This window comes from Canis aureus, chromosome 2, assembly GCF_053574225.1.
Source record: "Canis aureus isolate CA01 chromosome 2, VMU_Caureus_v.1.0, whole genome shotgun sequence".
In the NCBI taxonomy this organism is placed as follows: Eukaryota; Metazoa; Chordata; class Mammalia; order Carnivora; family Canidae; genus Canis; species Canis aureus.
In genome coordinates, this window is record NC_135612.1 from 53,523,751 (window position 1) to 53,549,901 (window position 26,151).

The 26,151-nt window shown below is 40.7% G+C and overlaps 1 protein-coding gene across 11 annotated transcripts in view; it reads left to right on the forward strand.

Moving 5' to 3' along the window:
* The window catches only part of WDR93 (WD repeat domain 93), a 47,972-nt gene that overhangs the window by 155 nt on the left and 21,666 nt on the right, over positions 1–26,151 (forward strand). For 3 of the 11 annotated variants that reach the window (XR_013364857.1, XM_077872173.1, XM_077872144.1), the window contains exons 2-8: positions 1,560–1,712; positions 8,125–8,466; positions 9,306–9,498; positions 11,116–11,180; positions 17,052–17,130; positions 19,241–19,356; positions 21,308–21,346. Coding sequence is in view for 8 of the 11 variants with exons in the window: in XM_077872173.1 (XP_077728299.1) it covers positions 8,167–8,466; positions 9,306–9,498; positions 11,116–11,180; positions 17,052–17,130; positions 19,241–19,356; positions 21,308–21,346 (792 nt within the window). In the remaining 3 variants the exon portion in view is untranslated. Of the gene's footprint in view, positions 1–8; positions 329–1,559; positions 1,713–8,124; positions 8,467–9,305; positions 9,499–11,115; positions 11,181–17,051; positions 17,131–19,240; positions 19,357–21,307; positions 21,347–26,151 lie in introns of those variants that run through there. The other 8 variants (XM_077872146.1, XM_077872154.1, XR_013364863.1 and 5 more) reach the window with 8 other exon arrangements.

The window sequence follows — 26,151 nt, forward strand, 5'->3', positions numbered from 1 at the left end:
TCCCGGCGCGTGTTCAGCGATTCCCCGCGTGTCCCTGGACACCCCTCGATATCTAGAGTCTCCTAGAGAGGGGCTCTGCTGGGGGGGTACCCGGGCTCTGAGGAAGGGGAGGACCCATCTCCCCAGCCTCGGGTGTCCCCGGAGATCCTGGGAACTCCCTGCGGCATCCCGAATGGAGATTCCCCCGAGGTTTTGCTTGGGGACTTTGGGGCTTAATCATTTCCCACCGCTATGCCTCTTGAGCACCACCAGCTGCGGGTCTGGGGAAGAAATGATTAGCGCAGAAATCAGCCAGTGCGTGGCATGTACTTCTAGCATGGAAAACCCGGTAAAATGAGAGAATTTTCTGTTTGGATCATTGAGTCCTCAAAGAAGATTGCTGCCTGAGGATATCCTAGAAGGGCTAATATGAACAAAGTGGAGGCAGAAACTGATTTCGAGGAAATTGCACCACTGAACGTTGGTTCTTTGGGGCTTGAAAACATGGAAATCCCACCTGTTCCATAGCAGTAATTTTACGAAATATATCCCCTCTAATCAAAATAATCGTTATTGCCTTGGTCATTCCTGCCCTTAAAATGTGCAGGCCTCGGGGTAGGATTGCAAATACAGACCCACAAACCATATGCTTTTTATTTTATTATTTTTTTAAAAAGATTTTGTATATTTTAAATATTTTTATTTCTTTATTTGAGAGAGAGAGTACCCCAGAGGCATGCAGTGAGTGGGGGCTAGGGCAGCAGGAGAGGATCCCCAGGGGACTGGTGCTGAGCACTGTGTGGGGCTCCATCTCAGGACCCTGAAATCATAACCTGAGCTGAAACCAAGAGTCAGAGGCTTAAAGACTGAGCCACCCAGATGCCCCAAAAGATTTTAAGTAACCTCTACACCCATCCTGGGGATCGAACCCATAACCCTGAAATCAAGAGTCCTGAGCTCCAAGGGCTGAACCAGCTAGGCACCTCTCCCACATTTCATATGTTTAAATATTTGAAAGGTTTTTTAAAAAAATATTTATTTAAGATAGAGCAGGAGCAAGAGAGAGAGACATGTGGGGGTGGGGAAGGGTAGGAGAGAGAATGAGAGAGAGAGAGAGAGAGAGAGAGCGAGAAAAGCAGGCTCCTCACTGAGCAGGGAGCCCGATGCAGGACTCAATCCCAGGACCCTGGGAATCACACTCAGAGCAGAAAGCAGATGCTCAACTGACTGAGCCACCCAGGTACCCCTAAATATTTTAAAGTTTTAAGTCTAGGTAACCAATTGTCACATCAGATATGTTCTGTTCTCCTACCTTGTCATATATATTTTCATAATGACCTACAAGTTCAGTTTCACATTCAGAATTCTTGGGCTCCTTGAAATACCTGGAAACACAGCTGGAATGTGGGACTGTGGGGAGAGCTGGCCCCCAGTCCTTTCCCACCCGCCACTTCTCTTCTCATTCCTGGCTCCCATCCACATCACTTGAGGGGGCCTTGCATACAATGTGTGGATATTCCAAGCCATATCCAAGTTCTGCCCATACTCCTGCAAACAGCCACGTTCTGGCTACCTTTCAGGTCTAGGAGTGCACATATTAGCATCTGGGCCTGCCCTCAAGAGAAAGCTGGGAAAGAGGCTTGTGTCGGCCTTGGCATCATCTGGGCAGTGAATTTCAGGTTATAGTTACCTGAATGTGGTCTAGACTCCAGAAGAATGCATCTAGGCTCTGGGTACGTATAATCTCTTGGCCCCATAAATTGCTCATCCTTGTCAGAGGTAAGTGCTTGTAAGAGAGGCATTTAGTATTCTCTAAATTGATGTCCCAGGTCAGGGCGATACTGCAAGCAAATGGTTTGTTGATGCTGGCCATGTACCAACCACTGTGCTAAGGCCTAGGTTAATGAGTGACATAAGTAAATAGTAAATACAACACAGTGATATGATGATAAAGATGAGCACTTTTGCTTTTAAAGACAGATTTATATTGTTTCCTACACCTATAATTCTTCCTTTTCCACAATATTATACAAATTGAATCATGTAGTATATAGCTTTTTCTATCTGATTTCTTTCACTTAGCATCATGCATTTGAGTTTGTTCCATGTTGTATATATCCTATCTGTAGTTTTTGGCTTTTTATTGTTAAAAAAACAAAGTCCATTGTATGGATGTACCATAGTTCATTATCTCTTCACCCACTGACGTACATTTGTGTTGTTTCTAGTTTGGGGCAATTATAAATAAAGCTACTGTAAATATTTAAGTACAGATTTTCATATGAAACAAACTTTTCTTGTCTAATATGTAGGAATGGGATTCCTGAATCATATGACAAGTGTATATTCAACTTTGTGAGAGATTGCTGGACTGTTTTCCAAAGTGGCTATGCTATTGTTTTTAAGATTTTATTTATTTATTCATGAGAGACACAGAGAGAGAGGCAGAGACACAGGCAGAGGGAGAAGCAGGCTCCTTGCAGGCTCCTTGAGCCCGATGTGGGACTCAATCCTGGGATCCCGGGACTCCGGGATCATGACCTGAGCCAAAGACAGGTGCTCAACCACTGAGCCACCCAGGCGTCCCAGTGACTATGCTATTTTATCTGGTCGCCCATTGATAAACATTTGGGTCGTTTCCAGTTTGGAGCAGCCAAGCCATAATGAACATTCATATATAAGACTACATGGGGACATATGTTTTCATTCCTTATACCTAGGTGTGGAATGTGGAATGACTGGCTATTGTGGTAGGTAGTATGTTTAACTTTTTAAGAAATTGCTAAACTGTTTTCCAAACTGATTGTACCATTTTATCTTCCCAACAGTATTTGGAGGAGTTCCGTATCCTCCACATCCTTGACAACACTTGGTGTGGTCTTCTAGCTTTAGGCATTCCAGGGATCCCTGGGTGGCGCAGCGGTTTGGCGCCTGCCTTTGGCCCAGGGTGCAATCCTGGAGACCCAGGATCGAATCCCACGTCAGGCTCCCGGTGCATGGAGCCTGCTTCTCCCTCTGCCTATGTCTCTGCCTCTCTCTCTCTCTCTCTCTCTCTCTCTCTCCTCTATGTGACTATCATAAAAAAAAATAATAATAAATAAATAGGCATTCCAGTACACCTGTTGTGGCATCTCACTGTGATTTTATTTGCATTTCACTAACTAATGATGTTGGACATATTTTCATGTGCCAATATGCCATCCGGTCTATCTTCCTTCTTTGGTTAAGTGTGCAAATCTTTCGCCCATTTGAAAAAATTGGGTCATTTCTTATAATGGAGTTTTAAGAATGTGCAAAACATTCTGAACACAAGTACTTTATCATATATATGACCTGCAACTGTTTTCTCCCAGTCTGTGGACTACCTTTTATTTTCTGGACAGTGTTTTCTGAAAAGGATAAATTTATTTTTGGAAGGTTTAAATTACTCATTTCTTCTTGTATAGGTTGTACTTCAGTGTCATATTTAAGAAATCTTTGTCTAACTAAAGACTGCAAAAGTTTTCTCCTATATTTTTTTCTAGAAGTCTTACAGTTTAAAATTTTACATTTAGGTCTATGATTTACTTTTTGAGTTAATTTTTGTATATGCTGCAGGGTATAGATCAGAGTTCATTTTTTTAAGATTTTATTTTAAAGATTTTATTCATTTGAGAGAGAGGGAGAGAGAACAAGTACATGAGTGGGGGTAGGGGCAGAGGGAGAGAGAGAGAAGCAGACTCTCTGCTGAACAGGAAGCCTGACACAGGGCTCAATCCTGGGACCGCGGGATCATGACCTGAGTTGAAGGTAGATACTTAACCAACTGTGCCACTCAGACACCCCTTAAGATTTTGTTTTTAAGTAATCTCTACACCCAACATGGGATTTGAACTCATAACCCCAAGAGTCATGTGCTCTACCGAATGAGCCAGCCAGGTGCCCCCAGAGTTCATTTTCTTTTCCATTTGTATATCTAATTGCTGCAGCATTACTTATTGAAAAAAAAAAAAAACTATCCTCTTTTCCATTGGATAATCTTTACTGTGTCAAAAATAAGCTGTCCATACATATGTGAGTCTAATTCTGGGCTCTTTATTTGATTTCACTGATCTATTTGTGTATTTTGATGCCAGTACCACACTGTCTTGATTCCTGTGGCTTTATAATAAGTCTTGAAATAGGTAATGTTAATCCTCCAATTCTGTCCTTCTTTTTCTAAGTTATTTTGGCTATTATAGGTACTTGGCATTTCCATATGAATTATAAAACCAGCTTCTTAATTTCCTAAATTTTTTTTTAAAGGACAGCTGGGACTATCATAGGGATTGTGTTGAATTCATAGATGAATTTGGGGAGAATTGACATCTTAACAAAATTGAGTCTTCCAACCTATAAGCAAGGTATTCTGTCCATTTATTGAGGTCTTCTTTAATTTATCTCAGCAATATTTTACAGTTTCAGCATACAGGTCTTATACATCTTTTGCCAGACTTATCCCTATTTCATATTTTGATACTATTATAAATAGTATTTTTATGTCAATTTTTGTTTCTTGTTGCCAGTTTATAGAAATACAGTAGGTTTTTTATATTGAAATTCTATCCAGCAACCCTGCTAACCTCATTTTATTAGTGTTAGTAGATTTTTTTGGTAGATTTCATCAGATTTACTATATAAATAATCATATTGTGTGGGAATAAAGACAGCTTAACATCTTTTCCAATCTGGATACAACAGCTTCATCACCCCAAAAATCTCCCTCATGCTATCCTTTTTAAATAGCATCCTCCTGGGACACCTGGGTGGCTCAGTTGTTGAGCGTCTGCCTTCGGCTCAGGTCATGATCCTGGGGTTCTGGGATGGAGTCCTGCATCAAGCTCCCCAGAGGGAGTCTGCTTCTCTCTCTCCCTATATCTCTGCCTCTCTCTGTGTGTCTCCCATGAATAAATAAATAAGATTAAGAAAAATAACATCCTCCCTCCACACATAGCTCCTGGCAACTACTGATCTGTTCTGCATTACTTGTTTGTGTTTTCTAGAATGCCATATAAATGAAATCACTGCACATAGATTTTGAGACTGGCTTCTTTCACTGTGCATAATGCCTTTGAAATTCACCCATGTTTTTGTCTGTATCAGTAGTTTTTCACTTTTTATTACCGTGTAGTATTCCTTATGTGGCTATCCCACAGTTGGTTTATCCATTTATGTGGTAAAACGTATTTGGATTGTTTTTTTATTTGGGGCAATTAAAAATAGAGCTGCTATAGACATTTGTGTACAGGCTTTTGTGTGAATGTAAGTTTTCATAGTCTTGGAGTAGATAGATACCTAGGAGTGCAATTGCTGGGTTATATGGTAAATATATGTTTACCTTCATAAGAAACTGCCAAATCCTTTCCTAGAGTGGTGGTATCATTTCGTATTCCAGTTGCCCCACATCTACATTAGTACTGTCAGTGTGTCATTTTTTTGTATTGTATTGTCAGTATTTTTTTATTTTTGCCATTCTAATAGGTATTTAGTAGTGATCCATAAGTTAGTGAGAAGTGTGTTATTCTTGAGCTCTTGTGTATTTCTAAATATCTTTGTGTCATTGATTTCTGAAATAATTCTGTGTGGTCAGAAAATACTTTGTATTTCTTGAGTATTCTTAAATTTAAGAATTGGCTTATGTCCTAGAATATGATTTGTCTTGAAAAATGTTTCATGTGTACTTAACAAAGAAGCTGTCTGCTGCTGTTGTTGGGTAGGGTGTTCTAGAACACTGCTCCACTGTTCTTTACCTCCTTAGGAAATCTGCTGTCATCCTCTATTTTGTTCCTTTATTCATGTCTTCTTTTTCTATGGCTGCTTTTGAAATCTTGTCTTTATCACCAGTTTTTTAAAAAGATTTTATTTATTTATTCATAAGAGACACAGAGACAGAGAGGCAGAGACATAGGCAGAGGGAGAAGCAGACTTCATGAGGGGAGCCTGATGTGGGACTTGATCCCAGGACCTTGGGATCATGCCCTTAGCCGAAGGCAGACACTCCATCACTGAGCCACCCATGTATCCCATTTATCACTAGTTTTATTCATGAAGTGCCTTGGTATAGATTTCTTCGTGTTTCATTTGCTTAGGACTTATTTTTTTCTTGTATCTGTGAGTTTATAGTTTTCATCAAATTTAGAAACATTTTGTCTATTTCTACAGATTTTTCTGTCTCTTCCCCCTTTAGGGAGTTCAACCACACTTATGTTAGGCTACTTCAGGTTCTCCCACACCTCACTTTCTTCATTTTTTTCTCTCTTTTGTTTCATTTTTGTTTCTGTATCTTTTTCTGTATCTTAAAATTTATTTATCTTCTGTCCATGTAATTCGTTTTGTTTTGAGAGCTTGTGATTAATCTAATCAAATGTAGGGGTGCCAGAGTGGCTCAGCTGGTTAAGTATCTGCCTTCGGCTTGGGTCATGATCCCAGAGTCCTGAGATAGAGCCCCGTATCAGACTCCCTGCTCAGAGGCAAGTCTGCTTCTCTCTCTCCATCTGCTCCTCCCCCGCTGATGAGCACAAGCATGTACTCTCTCATACTCTCTCTCTTAAATAAATAAATTTAAAAAAATTTAAATCTAGTCAAATGTATTCTTTGTCTCAACATGGTAATTTTCATCTCTAAAAGTTTGTTTGGGTTTCTTTGTATCTTCCACATCTCTAGCTAACATTTCCTCTTGGTTTTTGAACATGTGAAATATAACTGTTTTGTCTGCTAATTCTATTAGCTGTGTTGATGATGAGTCAGCTTCAATTGAGTGACTTTTCTATTTATTATGGCTATGTTTTCTTGCCTCTGCAGGCCAGGTAATTTTTTTTATTGGATCCCAGACATTTATTTCATTGAATGCTGGATATTTCTGTATTCTTGTAAATATTCTTGGGCTTTGTTCTGGTATGCAGTTAAGTTACTTAGCAATTTTTTGATCTTCTAAGATTTGGCAATACCAGAGAAGCATTTATTCTAGGGCTAATTTTTTTCCACTAGTTGGCAAGACTCTTCTGAGTACCCCATCCAGTGTTTGTGAATTATGAGGCTTTCCAGTTTCCCTGGTGGAAACTGGTATTATTCCTGGCCCTGTGTGAGCTCAGCTTACTGTTTCTACCAGTTAATTCAGGTGGTTCTTTTCTCTCATATTGAGACTCAGCTATCTCCTCTACTCATGCACTGGAAACATCACAGATGTATTCTAGCAGACGAGGAAAGATGATGGCAGCAGGTTTTTATAAGAGTTCCACGGCCCCTAGCACTTTGACAGTATAAGACCCCACTCTGCTACATGTTAAGCATCTTAAAATGGACCACAGGTGCCACATTAAATGCCTTTATTTAACTGTAATTTTGAAAGCCTTTTTATAATTTGTATAGCTTTGTGTTTTATGAAGTACAGATTACTTGTTCTTTTCTATGGTCTGACATGTTACGCATACACACGGATTGGAACTGATAAATTGTAATATTTTGTGAGTGTTTAATTATTTTGATTTTGTGGGGATTCTGTTTTGTTTTAGTCCAATTTTTTTGAGTCTCCAATATTTTTGTAAGCTCTAGAAAAAAATTTCACAGGCCTACAAAAATACACTCTGCCTACAGAACTCCTGATTGGTAGCAGTGAGCCTAGAGAGAAAGGAACAAAAGAGACAGCTAGGATTGCAAGTGCTTGAACGGCATCTGGCATCTGGTTGGAAGTGAGGGAAAGGAAAGAGAGCAATCCTGGTTCACTACTCAGCTGGCCTGGGCACAACCATTTGCAGACATGGAAGAAGCAAGAGAAAACCTAAGTGGTAGGAGAGAGGTTGAATTCTCACTGGGACCGAGACAGACCGTCTCTGAGCAGGAGATGGAGAAAGCAGCAAGAATGCCAGATTCTTCTCCCTGCACTATACCACACATTATCTTGGGCTGGCCTGGAAGATGTGACTCATCAATACCCATTTCTGCCGATATCCTTATAACATGAAGAGCATACCTTAGCAATGCGGTAACAATCCTGTGATAAATCAGGAGAGTGGCAGTCTCTAGAAGAAATAGTCCCCATGGGATTTTACACTAGAAAGGGTAATAATGTGCTGTTTTCTGGTAACTTCCCCTTTTTCTCAGAGTACCTCTGCTTGCTTCCTTTATCAGTTATTCAGAGTTTCATAAGAGTTCCCCGTGCCAGCTTCTGTGATGTCAATCCCCAGAAGTCAAGTTGAGAAGAAGAGGTTCTCCAGTTTTACAGGAAAGGGGCTCCTGGAAGTGCCATCCCCAACAGAGAAGGACTGGCCAAAGGATGATGAAGGTGATTATGTCTTCAAAGATTCAGGTCAGGAGATGGATTCCCTGCCTCAGCCTTATCGAATGATCAACAAGATGGTGAACCTTCTATTTGACCAGTCTTGGAAAGTTATCCAGGAGAGGGATGCATTGAGGGAAGCTGAGCTCAGCCGGATCCAGCCTGTCACCTACCCTCCACATGTAGAAAACAAGGTATAGAGCAGCTGACCAGGAGTCCCTGTTTCCCAGTTGAGTGTTAATAAATGAAAATACCTGATTCAGGGAAGGAACTGCTCCAAGGAACCTTCATTCACAAGACAGATGCAATTTTGAAAGATTATAGGCATGCTCATGGTGATTAAAATGGATCTAGTAATTGCCTGGGAAATGGGTGTTCTAATTAGTTGAAGATTACACAGAAAATCTTTTATATTCTATTGCTATTTAATAATATTTCTGGGGGGGAGCCCTGGTGGCTCAGTGCTTTGGCACTGCCTTCAGCCTGAGGCATGATCTTGGAGACCCAGGATCAAGTCCCATGTCGGGTTCCCTGCATGGAGCTTGCTTCTACCTCTGCCTCTCTCTCTCTCTCTCTCTCTCTCTCTCTCTTTCTCTGTGTGTGTGTATGTGTGTGTGTCTCATGAATAAACAAAATCTTAAAAAATATATTTCTGAATGTATTAATCACCCTCTTGCTTGATAGTTGAGAATCTGCCAGTGTCTCAGCTATAGCCCTTTCCATAGTGTTCTCAATGAAAAGAGTACAGGGAATGGGGCCGCCTGTCCATTCATCACAGGACCTGTGGTCATGGTTAACATTGTAAATGTGTACTTATTCTTAACTTATTTGTGTTCTCTGGCCCCTTTCTCCTAAAAGTAGAATGCTATGACTTTCTTGATGCTTGGGCAAGATAATTAGATAAGCACTGTTTGGGGGTAATATTATATCTAGGAAGGGCCCATATGCCTCTTTGAAAAGCTAGCTCATATTCTTATAGATGGTGGCAGATGAAAATCACTCCTTTTTTTTTTCTTTGTTTTTATTTTCCCAGCTCAGCAAGATGCCAAATTGTATGGCAGTTTCCCAAGACTATGTCTTCATTGGAGGAGCCAAAGGATTCTCCATCTATAATCTGTACAGTGCTAAACAAATATGTATTTGGGAGAAACTTAAGGTCGATGTCACTTCCATCTGGACCACAGATTTAGGGAATGAAATACTTATTGCTCCTGTGGATGAAATGGGTACAGATTCTCCCTCTTATTTGTAGCCTCATTTATAGTTATCTGTAGACTATTTAATTTAATCTCCTTTCCAGGTATGGGTGGGGCCATGTAATGTTGACTTACATCTACAGAACAGGATGGTGTTCTAAGCACTAGTCTGTAGGTTGGCCCATTTAACCCTCACAACAGCCCTAGGAAGTAAGTACAATTCATTATCCCTGTTTTTTCAGAAAATGCATCTGAGGCATTGAGGTTAAATAACTCACTTGAGGAAATGTAGAAGGTGAGTGGCACAGGCAGGATGCCAACCAGCCAGTATGAACCCAGACTTCATACTCTTTGGGCACTCAGAAGTCCTGCTGCTCATATAAACCAGGGATTGTTTCTTTCCCTTCAGCCTGAGGGCGAACCAGGCCTTCACAGGGCCTACAGTACACAAGAACCTTAGACAGTGTAATAGAGGACACTGTTTATGTAGGAGAGTGACCTGACTCAATCGGTGTTTTAGGAAGGACACCATGGTAGGAGTAAGTCAAAATGAGAGGCAGAAATGTTTGGTTTTGTAGTAGTTTGCTTGTCTGGTGATGCAGTTCTCTAGTATCCCCAAATAAACCTATCTTCTGTTGGGGGAGGGAGGGAGAGGAAGAGGAAAGAAGGAAGGAAGGAAGGAAGGAAGGAAGGAAGGAAGGAAGGAAGGAAGGAAGGAAGGAAGGAAGGAAGAAGAAAGAAAGAAGAAAGAAAGAAAAAGAAAGAAAGAAAGAAAGAAAGAAAGAAAGAAAGAAAGAAAGAAAGAAAAGAAAGAAAGAAAGAAAGAAAGAAAGAAAAGAAAGGAAGGAAAGAAGGAAGAAAGAAAGGAAAGAAAGAAAGGAAAGAAAGAAAGAAAGAAAGAAAGAAAGAAAGAAAGAAAGAGAAAGAAAGAGAGAAGGAGGCCAAGAACTATTGCTTTCATCAGGGAGAGAAATTCTGAAGGTCTGAACCAAGGCACAGGCTATTAAAACGAGAGGAAAAAATCATAGTATTGTTATGTAAGATGCAATCATTGAGGAAACGAGGTGAGGGATATATGGGAACTCTGTACTACTTCCAAAACTTTTCTATAAGTTTGAGCATGTGCAGCCTTGAGGCAGCTAGAATGGGAATGTTGATACTTAAGAGGAGTTTGGTCTAAAGATGGGATTGCATTTATCACTCTGCATTATATCTACTTGGAATCCTATCTGTGTGACCCTCAATGTAATGCATTTGAATGCAGCAACTGCCTTGGTTGTCCGTAGCACATCTGTCGTGCAGCAGATATCCCTTGGATATTTATTGGGTTGAGTTAGGCCTGCACCCACGGTGGGCTCTTTGCCTTTGCCTTTCTGGATTATGGGTGTCAGGGCAAGTTCTGAGTGTCTCACCGAGGCTCCCAGGATAAGAGAATGGGTAGCAGTAGGCAGAGAGGACCCAGGAAGGAGAACAGCCTGAACATGTCGAGTCAGCAGGAGAGGAAGCTAGGGAAACAGATCGGCAGGAGCCAGTAGGGCAGGGGGAGGCCTAATAACCCATGAGCACAAGATGATAATTCAAAAAGTCAGATATAAAAATCCCAGTTTTTCTTTGACTTACTTGTTTATTTTACATTCTCTGTTTCAGGTATTGCTAGACTGTTTTACTTTTATAAGGATAGTCTTTTCCTAATCAAAGCCATCAATGAAGCGGTAAGTTCATGTTCTTTCCCTTATAGCTGGGCCAAAAGCTGTAGCAAACAAAGTTCACTTTTACTGTGGAGGTGAAGACAGCTGTCCTAGGGTAGAAAGGAAGAGACTCTCTGGACAGAGAGCCTCCTCCAAAATATCCAACTTAGATCCCCCACCAGCTGAGGGTACATGCTGGATGCCCTGGATTTATTCAGAGAAGTTCCTAAGGAACTCCAGTCCAGACTGAGCATCAGACCAATATATCCAGCCACTATTTATAAGTCCCTAAATGTTCCAGGCTGCTTCACGTGCTGTTCCTTCTGCTCACGTTCTGTTCTCCTTGCCTCCCTACCTGCTATGAGTGCCTCTTAAATATCCCTCGTTCCCTTATATTTCATTTAAGACCAGCTCAGATTATCTCCTTCTCTGAGATACTTTCCCTTATATACTCAAAAAGGACCCAATCTCTCCCTCCTCTGCCTGGCCCCATACAGAGCAGAATCTCTATCACAGTGTGTGTTTTCTCCACTCTCCACACTTATTTGTTTGTATGACTGCTTCTTCTCTTGGATGTAACCATCCTGAGGGCAGGGGACATGTCTTACTTACCCGTGTAGCCCTTGTTCCTCGCATACTGTCTATATGCCATGGGTCTCAAAAAATGTTTAGTGAGTCAATGAGTTCAAAGAGAGAAAGAGAGAGAGAGAGAGGAATGTTCAGAGTAGATTTTTAATTGTAGCTTGTCTTGTAAAAATACTGTTGATGGTCATCAAAGCAAGTCAGTGGGGAAAAGAAAGTGTTTTCAACAAATGGTGCTAGAATGCTAGATTAACCAGTAAAGGGGGTGGGGGGAATGAACCTCCACCCTACTTCACACTGTATATAAGAATTAATTTGAGATGGATTACAGGTCTACATGTAAAGGCTAAAAACATTATCCTTTTTTGAAGAAAACACAGGGAAATATTTTAGCCACTTTGGGGAAGGCAAAGATTCCTTAGACATGGAAAGCACTAAATACAAAAGAAAAAAATTGATATTGGGCTTCATCAATGTTAAACACTTCTTATTCTCACACCATACACAAAAATTCACTTGAAAATGGGTCATATGTCTATTTGTAAAATCATAAAACTTCTAGAAGAAAACACTGGAGGAAGTCTCATGACCATGGGATTGGCAAAGAGTTTCTAGCTGTAACATCAAAAGTACCATCCATACAAGAAAAAATTGATAAGTTGGACTTCATCAAAATTAAAAACTTCTATAGGTGACACTGGTAAAAGAATAAAAAGACAAGCAGTAGACTGGCAGAAAATAATTGTAAATCACCTATCTGATAAATGACTTGTATCCAGAACATAGGATGAACTCTCAAAATGCAAACTAAAAAATTAGGCATTAAGTAACCCAGTTTTCAAAATGGGCAAGGATTTGAAAAGATAGTCTTCACCAAAGAAGATATGTGGAAAGTAAATTAGATGCTCAGCATCCTTAGTCACTGGGGAAATGCAAGTCAAAATCACAGCGAGCTACCATTACACATGTCTTAGAATGCCTAAAATTAAAGAGTGACCATACCAAGTGTTGGCAGAGTTACAGAACAGCTGGAACTGTCATACACGCTGATGGTAAAGTACAATGGTACAATCATTTTTGCAGTGTTTTTTTTTTTAAGTTTTTTATTTATTTAAGTAATGTCTATACCCAACGTGGGGCTCAAACTCACAACCCTGAGATCAAGAGTTGCATGCTCATCCAACCGAGCCATCCAGGCAGTTTTTAAGAAAGTTAAACATACATCTACCAGGCATTCCACTTCTTGATATTTACACAGGAGAAAAGAGAGCATATCTCCATCCAAACACATGTGAGTGTTTATAAGCTGCTAGATGTGTAATAGCCAAAAGCTGGAAACCACCCAAATGTCCATCAGCAGGTGAATAGATAAGAAAATTGTGATATACCCACACAATAGTTCTGGATATACCAGAACTAGTAATGCACATAACAACATGGATGCATCTTAAAATATGCTGAGTGAAGTCAGAGGCAAATTATATGATTCCATTTAAAGAAAATTCTAGAGAATACAAACTAATGTAGTGATGGAGAATATCAGTTTTTACCTGGGTAAGGTGGGAGGAGGATGAAGGGGATGATTACCAAGGGCAGGAGGAAATTTTGGGGGGGTAATAGATATGTTCACAGTCTTGGAGTGATAGTTTCAAGGAATATACATATATCAAGACATCAAATTGTACACTTTAAACGTGTAATTGGTATATGTTATCCCTCTAACGCTGTTTAATAAAACTCATCAAAAGATGTTATTAGAGTTCACTCTAGCAGGAGCTGACTGGAACCCTGAGAGCCTTGAGTGGCCCCACCAGTGCCGGCCCAGTGACCCGCACACCTCAGGAGGAGCCACAGCTATCACACCTGGCCCCCATTAGAGTAACCACAGTCCTGAGCAGTGAGGTGGAGACCCAGCAGGGACCTCCACAATGCCCCTGCCCACACCACTTGCCGCCTTGCAAGGAGCAGTGGCACCTGCTGGTGGGGACAAGAAGGTCACGGCAACAGAGGTTTAGCGAACAGTCAGATGGTTCTATGTGCAGAACAGACATGGTTTCATCAGCCGCAAGGACACCAAGGAAGATGTATTTGGACAGCAGACTGCCATAAAGAGTAACCCCAGGAAGGGACTTTTTGGTATAGGATATGGAGAGATGGAGGAGTTTGACATTGTCGGAGGAGAAAGTGTGCAGAGGTAGCAGACATTAAAGGCCCTGGTGGAGTTCAGTGCAAGGCAGTAAATCTGCAGCCAAACAGAATCACTGTGAACGCTGCCATGTCTAGGGCTAGGCCTCCATGCAATTACCAGCAGAATTCCAGACTTGTGGGAGCAGTAAAAGGAATAAGGGGTCAGAGTGCCCCTGAAGGTCAGGCCCCACAGCATTGGCCCTGGTGCCAGCAACACTCTCCACCTGCATATGGGCAGACACCCTGAAGGAGCTCATCACACCATGCCAACTTCCTGTGCAGAGGGGATGGAGGGGGTTGTCAAGCAGGGCACAGAAGCATATAGACCAGTGAGAGAATCTGTATCGGGGTGGCCCGCCTCAACAGATAGCCTAGAGAGGACAGCAATAAAGAGGAGAAGGAAAATCAAGCAGATGAGACCAAGGTCAGCAGCCATCTCAACCCCACCACTTCTATTACTGATGCAAATGCCTGGACCACCTAAGCCATGAGATGGCAAAGGGACAAAAGTAGCTGAGAATCCAAGTGAGACTTTGTGGCTTCTGAGGCTAAATAGGACAGAGCTGAGTAAATGCAGGCTCATCACCTGTACCATCATGCACTTCAATCAGCCAACTAGGAGTGATCACAAAAAACTCTCCGGACTACACCAAAATGTATTTGCACAGTAAAGGAAACCATCACCAAAATGACAAAGCAACCTACCAAATGGGAGAAGATGTTTGCAAATGACACATCAGATAAAGGGCAAGAACTTCTACAACTCAACACCCAAAACCTAAACAATCCAATTTAAAAATGGACAGAAGACAGAGAAGAAGACATGCAGATGGCCAACAGACACATGAGGAGATGCTCAGCATCACTCATCATCGGGGAAATGCAAATCAAAACCACAGTGGGATATCACCTCACACCTGTCAGAATGACTAGAATGAAAAAGACAAGAAATAACAAGAGTTGGTGAAGGTGTAGAGAAAAGGAACCGTTGGTGGGAATGTAAATCGGTGCAGTCATTGTGAAAAATAGTCTGGAAATTGTTCAAAAAATTAAAAATAGAAATACCACATGATCCAATAATTGTACTAATGGGAATTTACCCAAAGAAAATGAAAAACTAATTTGAAAGGATATGTGCACCTCTGTGTTTACTGCAGCATAACTTACAATAGCCAAATTATGGAAGGACCCAAGTGTCCACTGATAGAATGGATACAGAAGATGTGGTATATACAGTCACAATGAATATTAGCCATAAAAGAGAATGAGATCTTGCCATTTGCAACATGGATGGACCTAGAGGGTATAATTCTAAATGAAATAGATAAAGACAAATACCATGATTTTACTTTTATGTGGAATTTAAGAAATAAAACAAATGGGCAGAGAAAAAAAGAGACAAATAGATTCTTAAACACAGAGAACAAATTGGTGGTTGTCAGAGGGGCAAGGTAGGATGTGGACATGGGAAGATGGGTGAAATTATGACATTTCAGCAGTAAGAGGCAAATGAAAGAGTGGAGCTGAAGACCTTAAGTCCTTGTTTTTCTATGTTGACCACACAACTAGAACTAGTGGCATTATCTATGCAGCATCTGGCTTTTATTTTTTCTTAAGGATGTCTCTTTGGTAATACCAAATGGTTTTTTTTAAAAGTATGGGTTTTTAAAATACACCTTTAAAGGTTTTTAAAGTGTTTTGTATCTAGCCAAGTTTATTTTTATTTTTTGGAAAAAGAGAGAGAAAGTGAGCCAGGGGTGGTAGGAGAGAGGCAAAGGGAGAGGGAGAGAATCCCAAGCAGGCTCCATGCCCAGTCCGGAGCTGGACACAGGGCTTGATCTCATGACCTGAGCCAAAATCAAGAGTTGGACACTCAACCAACTGAGCCACCCAGGAACCCCTTGCCAAGTTGAGGTTTTTAAGTACCTCATTTTAAATTTGTAATAAAACATTGCAACTTGACTTTTTTCAAAAAAGCTCAACAAAATGCAAGCACCTATTAATAAAGGTCTTAATGAGAACAATTATTCATTATTATAAAGGTACAATTAAGAAAGTGTAAAAGCAAGCCACAGACAACCATAAGTATGGAGTCTCTCACCTGGCCTGAAATTTGAGCAGATTTCATACTAGGGTTACTGTCAGTCTCTACTTGCTATGGACTGAATATTTGTGTCCCCACAAAATTCAGGTTGAAATCCTAATTCCCAGTGTGATAGTATTAGGAGGTGGGGTCTTTGAGAGGTGTTTATTGGGTCATGAAGACAGAACCTTCATAAATGGGATTAGTGCCCTTATATGAGGCCCAAGAGAACTCCCTCAACCCCTCCACCACGTGAGGGCATACTGAGAAGGTGGCAGGCAGGAAGTCTAGGAAGCAGCAAATGGGCTGCTTGGGACTCACTAGACACTGAATCTGCCAGATTCTTGAAGTCTTTGGAAATTGGCTTTCCTGCCTCCAGGATTGTGAGCGATAAAGGTTTATTGTTTATGAGCCATGCAGTCTATGGTATTTTGTTATAACAGCCTGAACAGATGAAGGCACTGCTGTGGTCCAGATAGAGCCTTTCTTCAAGCACCTGACCAGAGTTTTCAGTGTCATATAGAACTTATTTCAGGGACCCCTGGGTGGCGCAGTGGTTTAGTGCCTGCCTTTGGCCCAGGGCACGATCCTGGAGACCTGGGATCGAATCCCACGTCGGGCTCCTGGTGCATGGAGCCTGCTTCTCCTCTCTCTCTCTCTCTCTCTCTATCATAAATAAATAAACATTAAAAAAAGATTTATAAAAAAAAAGAACTTATTTCAACTCATTTTGAATAACTGAGTTCTAACGTAGGTAGTTTGCAGATATGACCAGGAGAACAGATAATACGCAGTCACCACAATCATCAGGAGTACTTAAGAAACCAGGAAGTAAGTTCAAAATCTTTAGTTCCACTAAAGTTCCACTTCTTTGTATATGATCTTGTCCAACTGCTGTACAAAAATGGGGAGTATGAAGCAGTTTGAGGCAACTTTTCATGTCTCTAGTTTAAGAGGATTTTGTGAACCACAAAAGACCCTGAAACACATTCTTCTCTATCATCAGGCTGAGCTTACTCCATCAGCCCCTCTCTTCTTTTCAGGATGATGCCAGCAAGCAAACCACCTGTATAAAGATGGAGATCTGTCAAGGAGGGGACTTTGCAGCCTTCCTCCTACAAGGCAAGATTACCCGCAGGCTGATAAGAAAGTTCAGATAGAGCTTTCAGATAACCCCCTTTTTTCAAACCTTTTTAATTAGAAATAATTTACAGAAGAATTGTAAAGATGGGTACAGAGTTCCCCTGGAACTCTTCACCCAGATTTTCCAATACCAACAAATAACATGATCACTGTACATTTGTCAAAATTAAGCAATGACACAGGTATAATACTGTTAAGGTGGGTTTTTTTTTTTCAGGTTTTGCCCATTTTCCACTAATATTTTTGTTCTAAGGCTCATTCCAGGATATTATATTTAGTTATCGTATCTTCTTAGCCTACTCCAATCTGTGACAATTTCTTTCTTTTTTTTTTTTTAAGATCTTATTTATTTGTTAGAGAGAGAGAGAGCACAAGCAGGGAAGCAGCAGAGGGAGAGGGAGAAGTGGGGACACTGAGCAGGGAGCCTAATGTGGGGCTCCATCCCAGAACTCTGAGATTATGACCTAAACTGAAGGCAGCTGCTTAACTAACTGAGCCACCTAGACACCCCAATCTGTGACAATTTCTCAGTCTTTCTGTGTTTTTCATGACCTTGACACTTTTGAAGAATACCAGTCAGATATTTGGTTCAATGTCCCCCAATTTTAATTTGCCTGATATGCTTCTCATGATTCAACCAGGGTTAAGGATTTGGGGGAGATGCCACAGAGGTGAAGTGCTCTTGTCATTATATATCAGGGGGTATGTGCTAGCAACATCACCTAATTAACTGGCATTTGCCAGGTTCCTCCATGGTTAAGGTACTGCTTTTCCCTCCCCATACTCTGTTAGAAACAAGTCAGTATGTCCAGGCCACATTCAAGGGCAGAGGATTTTAGCATCTCTTCCTGGAGGTAGGAGAATCAAAGAATTTGGGGGCATATGCTGAAACCACCACAGTAGTGGATAAACATTTGTGGGGAGATACTTTGAGACTGCAGATATCCTGTTTCCCCTTAAAGGATAGCCTACCAATTCTAGCATTCATCCTTGGATCTTATGTGCTGTAATTATTACTGGTGATAGAACATATTTTATTCAAGTGACTGTTCGCTTGATTTTTAACTTTTAAATATTTAGACACATGGTATATGGGCCTCTATATTCTTACCCCACGCCCCTCAAATTTTTTTTTTAGATTTTATTTATTTATTCCTGATAGACATAGAGAGAGAGAGAGGCAGAGACACAGGCAGAGGGAGAAGCAGGCTCCACGCTGGGAGCCCAACGTGGGAGTCGATCCCAGGACTCCAGGATGGTGCCCCGGGCCAACGGCAGGCACCAAACCGCTGAGCCACCCAGGGATCCCCCAGGCCCCTCAAATGTTAAGGGCTTGAAGAAAGCATACACTTTATTATGCTTTATGCATCAAAGGAAGCTTTTATCTCTGTGGTGGTTCCTAGGGCTGCCCCAACAAAACACTGCAAACTGGGTGGCTTAAAACAAAAGATATTTATTCTTTCCCAGGACTGGAGGCCAGAAGCCTGAAATCTAGGTGTCCAGATGATGACTTTTTCAAGGAAATACTTAGCCAGAACCCCCATACTAAGGGAAAGTGACCCCTCCCAGGTTGACAGGTATTCGGTATAGAAGCTGTGTGTGTTTCTGTGACAAATTAAAGCCCCACAACCACTTCCATCAGTTGTCATTTCCTCAAATATCAGAAGAATGCTCTTGAGGGATCTCTCCCAATTCTAGCCATACCCCTCTCAGTTATGGATTCTGTGTAATACCACCTTCCTCCCCAGACAAGAAAAGTTATACGACAAAATGTCAGTGGAATCTCCTATGTGGAACCTAGAAAGCATGGGGACTGGGGCAAGAAGACAGCATGGTCAAAGGCTGTAATGTCAGTGAGGAGGCCTGTTGCCTTGAGATGGTAGTGGCCTGAGAGGCACAGGCTGTACAGCTGTTCATGAGTGAGGACCCGAAGAGACCCATAGCAGGACAACATCCCTTTGCCCAAGTCACTGCTCCAATCGTGCCTGCTGGTCCCTGCGCCAGGGGTTCTGAGAAGACAGGCCATTCCTCATGGGACACTTGTTGCCTGCTTGCTGTTGCTCAATGGCTCCCTGGTTTCCCAATGCAGGAGCCGGAGATGTTTGGCTGGATGTGTATAAATTGCCCAAGGAGTCTTGGCTCAAGGAAGTGGAGCACCCCCAACTTGCTATAAATCCTAAGAAAAAAGGCAGACAGCCACAACTGGTAGGAAACATCCCTCTTTTCCACTGATCTGTTTCTCCCTACCCTTGACCCACATCTAGCCTAAATCCTCCTTGCAGTGTCAACACGAACGAGGCCTTATGGAGGCTGTCAGAGAGGACAGCAGGCATACTGGCCCATGACTTTAAAATCAATTTGCTTTGGTTAAAATAAGATATTAAAAAGTAGAGGTGTCCTCAGTAGTGGGAGTCTCACTCTTTTTCTTGTCTGAGGGTTGCCTCTGCACCAAAACCACTCCCAGGCATTTCTCTGGGAGGAGGGTCTTTCATCCTGACTCATGCCTCACATTCCACTGAATTTCCCAGATTATGGTATAAACCAGTTCTCAATATATAGGAAAACATATATGCTTCATATCATTCTTAGGAAGTAGGAAAGTAGGAGCTCTACAATTTCCGTTTTTTTTTTTTAATTTATTTTTAATTTTTTAAAGTAATCTCTATGGCCAACATAAGGCTCAAATTCATGACTCCCAAGATCAAGGGTTGCACATTCCACCAACTGAACAGCCAGGCACTGCTGTTTCAGTTTAGTTATATGTGATCCCTGGGCCTTGAACTGTGTCTTTAGAATAGTTCCTCGGTAAATATTATTTTGAAACTTAATTTGCTGGGCAGCCTGGGTGGCTCAGCGGTTTAGCGCCGCCTTCAGCCCAGGGTGAGTTCCTGGAGACCCAGGATCGAGTCCCACGTCAGGCTCCCAGTATGGAGCCTGCTTCTCCCTCTGCCTGTGTCTCTGCCTCTCTCTCTCTCTCTCTCTCTCTCTTTCTCTCTCTCTCTCTGTGTCCCTCGTGAATGAATAAATAAAATCTTTTAAAAAAGGAAACTTAATTTGCTTATCTATCCAATGTGCACTTACTTTTTTAGCCAAGAATTATTGAGTGTGCTCTTAAAACACACTGTATCAGGTGCTAAAGAGCTATGAAACTCACATTCACTACTGAGCTCATTGAGTGGCTTTAAACAAATGCCTTTTCTCCCCAGTCTATGTCTTCAAATCAAAGTGTAGTCCTGATTACTGGAAGAGTCACCAGCCCAGAGATCTTCCTCCTCTAAACTCTTACGGAATTTCTTTCTTTTTTTTTTAAGATTTTATTTATTATTCATGAAAGACACACACACACACACACAGAGGAAGAGATATAGGCAGAGGGAGAAGCAGGCTTCTCACAGGGAGCCTGATGTGGGACTCGATCCCCGAACTGGGATCACGCCCTGAGCCAAAGGCAGGCACTCAACCACTGAGCCACCCAGGCATCCCTGGAATTTATTTCTTATACCTCTTTTTGGGTACTTCCCATATACTACCTTGATTTTAGTTATCCTTTTGTGCATGAACTTTTTTTTTTATTAACTAGATATTTCTGGATTGTTAAGAACATACCTTCTTCTTCTCATTAACCAACCTCATGGTATCATACTCAGTACCCAACAGATACATTTTTGAGGGCTTAATTCATTATCCAACTGGGAAAACCACCTTGGAATGGGGATGTTTCTCACCATAATTCACTCAGTGTCCATACACTAAGAAGTAGTCAATTAACACCAGTTACAGGGGTAGTCCTGGTAGCTGTGAATTACATTTAGAGTTGGTTAAATAAAATTGTCAACATTGCCAATATATTTTGCCAATCAGAAATATTTGCTTCAACTTAGATTTTTCTGGAATGAGCTCCTAACTGATCTTAGCTCTCTGTTCATTAATATTTCTTCCTATCACTATTTCCAGTTTCCCCTCCTACATTTTAAGATTCTGGACAGTAGGGATCATATGTTAAAATCCTGCAGGCCAGAGGATTACACAAATATCAGTCCTCCATGTCTCCAGGATGAGTTGATTCCTGACAACAGTAACGGGGAGAAAGAGATGAAAGGGGAGGGGGAACATACATCAACCCTATTGTGAATTAATTTCTCACTTTTCTCCTCAGAGCACTCTTGAACCCGTGACTTCAGAGACTTTAGAAATGGTAAGGACCTTTAAAGAAATTCTTTAAAGAGATTTAAGTTGCATGCAACAGTTTTTTATTTTGACTTGAAATTTACTTTAAATATCAAGTATACTAGTAAAATGTTCCACCAGGGCACTATTTTCAGACTCTCTGTGACTTAATCTCGAGCCCCACATCCACAGAAGATGGCCCCCTATCCTTGAGGATAATTGAGTCGTTTGTCCAGAGATGGGTTTCCATGAAGATAAGTGAGGTCAAATTTCAGGACCTGTCACTTGTAGGGCCTCTTCCAAGCCTGCCCGTGAGGGGCCCTCGCCATGTTTTCACAGGGCCACATGGTTTTGTAAAATTAGCAAAAGTAACATGTTAACCACAGTCACTTAAGACCATTGTCTCTTTTCACTCAAACTTCTCCTGTCATAACTTACCCCATATCGGATGGTATTAGGATGGTCATGGGCATTTTGTGTTCAAACTTTTTTGTTCCCTTTTTTACAGTGGCCCCCAAATTATACATACTCAGGCCCTATGAAACCCAGGTCACCCTTCCAAAGTAATAGCCAAATCTGCCAAGCCAAGTGTCTTGAGGGATTTCATCTTTATATTGGGATACCTTAGAGAATGGAGAGCTTCTCTGGAGCTTCCTAGCTCTCCCTTTGAGGCGTAGAGCACACCAGGCTTTTGAGAAGCTCAGCTTAGGGAGGACTCAGGCTTACCAGTAGCGTAGCGGTGACCTCCAAATAAAAGTCTCTCTAGAGCCCTCTCTTTTTCCTCCTTTTAAATTACGTTATATTTTGGGGTGCCTGGGTGGCTCAGTGTTTGAATGTCTGCCTTTGGTTCAGGTCATGATCCTGGGATCCTGGGATGGAGTCCCTCATCAGGCTTCTTGCAGGGAGTCTGTTTCTCCCTCTGCCTATGTTTCTGCCTCTCTCTGTATCTCTCATGAATGAATGAATGAATGAATAAATAAATAAAGTTATATATATATTTTTAAGTTATATTTTAAATTATACAAACAATATGTGAACATATCACTCTGGGAAAAGCCAGGTAATTCAGAGAGAGCAGCCATCTCCACAGGTCCTCACCATTATTAGCTCGATGTATGTTTTCTCGATCTTCAGTGTACATTTAAATTCTGATATGTTTATTTTGAAAAATATAGTTTTGTTTTATGGAAATGCTTTTTCTGTGGAAATTTTTTTCTATTTTGTTTTATGAGAATTTCCTATACTATTTATATTTTCCTACAAACTTGTGTTTTTCTTACTCATCAACTTATTGGCAACATTTTTCAGTGTCCGATAAGCCTACCTTGTTCTTTTGACCTCTTGAATTCTGTTCCATGTTATGCACATACCACAGTTTTTTTGATTGTGAGTCTACTGATGATACTGATGATATCCCCAGTTTATGGCTTTTATAACACAGTGAAAATTTTTGTAAATTCTTAGTATATCTGAGTGCTTCTGAGCATTTGGGTGCATGCATTTTTAGTGTTAATACAGATACTGTTAAATTGCCCCCGCCAAAGTAGCATGACAATTTACATTTAATTAATATTTCTCCACAGCCTCCCTGACCTTGATATTATCCTTTTTTTCCCAAACTGATGGAACAAAATAGCATCCCATGTAATTTTTACTGATCTCTATATCTTCTGTTGGCGACGAGATTTTCTTTGAAATGCCTGCCTATATCTTTTGCTTGTTATATATTTGCTTCCAATTTGTTGTTTCCCTTTTTCCTCTGTTTATGTGCTTTTCTGTTGTAAAGAAGTTTTAGGTTTGCAATGCCTGGGTGGCTCAGTCAGTGGGGTGTTCAACTCTTGATTTCAGCTCAGGTCATGATCTTAGGGTCGTGAGATCAAGCCCCACCTGGGGCTCTGTGCTGAGCGTGGAAACTGCTTTGGATTCTGTCTCTCCCCTCCTGTCCCTTCCAGCTGCCTACATGTTTGCATGTGCTCTCTCATTCTCTCTCTCTGAAAAGAGAGAGAGAGAGAGAAAAGAAGTTTTTGGTTTGGATATAGTCAGAATTTTCTCTCTCTCTCTCTCTCTTTTTTAATATTCATTGCAGCCTGAAGAAGGCTTTCCCAACCTCAAGGTTATAAGTAACTTCTCCTGTGGTTTCTTCTAATAATTTCAAGAGTTTTGCTTCTAACATTTCACTCTAATTCATAGGGAAGTGAGTGTCTTTTGTAAATGAAGTGAGGAAGGGATCAAACTTTTATCTTTTTTTTTTTTTTTTCAAATAGCCAACCATCACACAAATATCTTTGAGTAATTCATCCTTTCCCATTTGTTTTGAAATGTGATCTTTTATCATTCCTATATATATATACTTCTATGCTCTTTATCCTGTGCCATTAAAATATTCATCTGCCTACACCAAGACCTTAATGAACTTTGGAGCAAAAACTACCAGGGTTCTAATCTCGTCAATGCCCCTGTTTATTTTCTGTTCTATTTTCTGTATTTTTGTTGTTCTACATTTGAGAGAGCTCAGTGGCTCAGTCTCTACCCTCTCACTGAGTTTTTCATTTTTGCTATCATCTTTTCATTTACAAGGGCCCTTCTTTTTTCTCTGATTGTTTGTTTACTTGATAAATACTATGCCTTCCCTAAAAACATTTATAATAATTACTGATATTTCTTCTCCATATATGGCCTATTTTCCCCCAAGTTGCTTTTTTCTTTCTAATTGTTTTGGTCTCTGTCTTTCCAAAGAGATGCTGTCTTCACTTGTCTGGTGGTACTTGGATCTCTGCCATAAACTAGAATAGGGGTCATGGGGAAATAAACAGGACGCCAGGCCTGTGGGCATAGGTGGGTCTTGTTGATTGTGGTTTTGCTAAAGAGTGCCCCAACTGGGCTTTTGTGTTGGAAAACACGCATGTCAGTGTCTTGGAGAATACAAATTTCTCCTGCTATCCAAAAGGAGACCGTTCCTATAAAACCTTTCCTAAGTCAAAATGGTATAAAAAGCAATTACCATTAATTTATATGGAAAATTTTTTAGGTTCCTAGACCCAAAATACAACCTCTCTGAGGCTTTTCTGATACCTTAGAACACATCTTGCTAATGTATATACAAAATAAACCAATATGAAGCACAGATGCTCACTGACACAGTAAAGCTCTGGCACATGGCACATGATGCTGACAGGCTAGGTGTAGCTCCTCAGGAAGGATATGGGCGGGGCCTCTAAGTGGGTGCTCAGTGCTCAGCTCTAATCACAGCTCTCACCTGAGTTGCAGAGGCTTGTGGGGAAGACACCTTGGGGGTCAAGGGTAACTTCAACATTCAGTATGTAAACTTTAACTTCATTATGTTGGCTGCTTGGAGCTTAAGAGTCTGAGTTTAAATGCTTTTTTAAAAAAATATTTTATTTATTCATTCATGAGATACACAGAGGGAGAGGCAGAGACATAGGCAGAGGGAGAAGCAGACTCTGCTGGGAGCCTAATGTGGGACTCGATTTAAGGACCCCAGGAACATGCCCTGATGCAGATGCTCAACCACTGAGCCACTCAGGCACCCCAGAGTTTAAATGCTTCTTAAAAAGATTTCCAGTCAATCCTGTTGCTGCCTCACTGGCGCTTCCACTCCAGACATACCCAGTGCTGGCATTTTCTTGAGTCATAGGGCATTTGTGGTATTGTGGTATATTTATAAATCAGATGGCTGCTAGGCTTTCTCCCCTACTGGTTCAGATCTGACTTTCTTGGGTCTGCTAAATCATTAGCCACCTGCTTTCCAACCTCAAAATGTTCTTGCTTTTGTTCCCTTTTCATTATCTTGTTCCTTATAAGTTTATTCCTTTTTTAAAAAGCAACTTTCTGTCATTTTAATGGGGTTTCAGGAAGGAAAGGTGTTACATGTTAAATGTTCACACCAACGTCTGTATTTTCCAGCTAGTTATTGCTGGTCTGTGGTTTTATCAGTATTCATCAGGGCCTTAGTTGCAGCAAAGAAATTGGAAGGATATCAAGTTTCAGAAAATTGGAAGGAAACAAGGGAGGGTAGGCAGTGAAAACATTTTCTAAAGTTAAAACATTCTTCCTTCCATTCTTAGGTAATCCATACTTGGTAATAATTCATTTAATTATAATGTCAGTTTGCTTTGCTAACATTAAAGTCCTAAACAAGATATTAGCAAAGCAAACCGATAGCTTTGTGTTCATGGATAGTATCTATGTTCAAATATGAGATTGGCCTATTGTGGTTTTATTTCCTTTTTCTTGTGGTTTTCTTATCAGCCTTTGGTATGAGTGTTATGCAAGATTTGTAAAGAAAGTTGGATGTCTTTTTTTAACCCTCTAGGTCTAAGTAAATCCTATATTATCTTTTCAATTTCTTCTATGATTATTAGTCCATTGTAAAAAATTTTGAGGCAATTTAAGTCACAATTCATATAATTTATCAGTATAGATATAGAACTATAGATACATGTAAATAAATTTCTCCTATAGTATAAAAGTGAAAATCTATCTTTTAAGTTATTCCTTTTTCTTGTTTTTAATGTTATTTATGTGTGCCTCCTTTTTATTTTTTAAAGAAACTGTTTGTAGATCCGACTCACCAATTTTAACTTGGCAACATTTGTAGGATCTAAATACTGGAGATGTTCCAGATATCTTTCTTTTTGTGGTTTCTAATTTAATTCCATTGTGATCAGAGAACATACTTCATATAATTTGAAGCCTTTTAAATTTATTAAGATTTCTTTTGTGCTCAGAATATGGCTTATCTTGATAAGTGTTCTAAGTGCACTTGAAAAGAATGTGTATTTATCTATTGTTGGTCAAGTTATTTAAATCTCC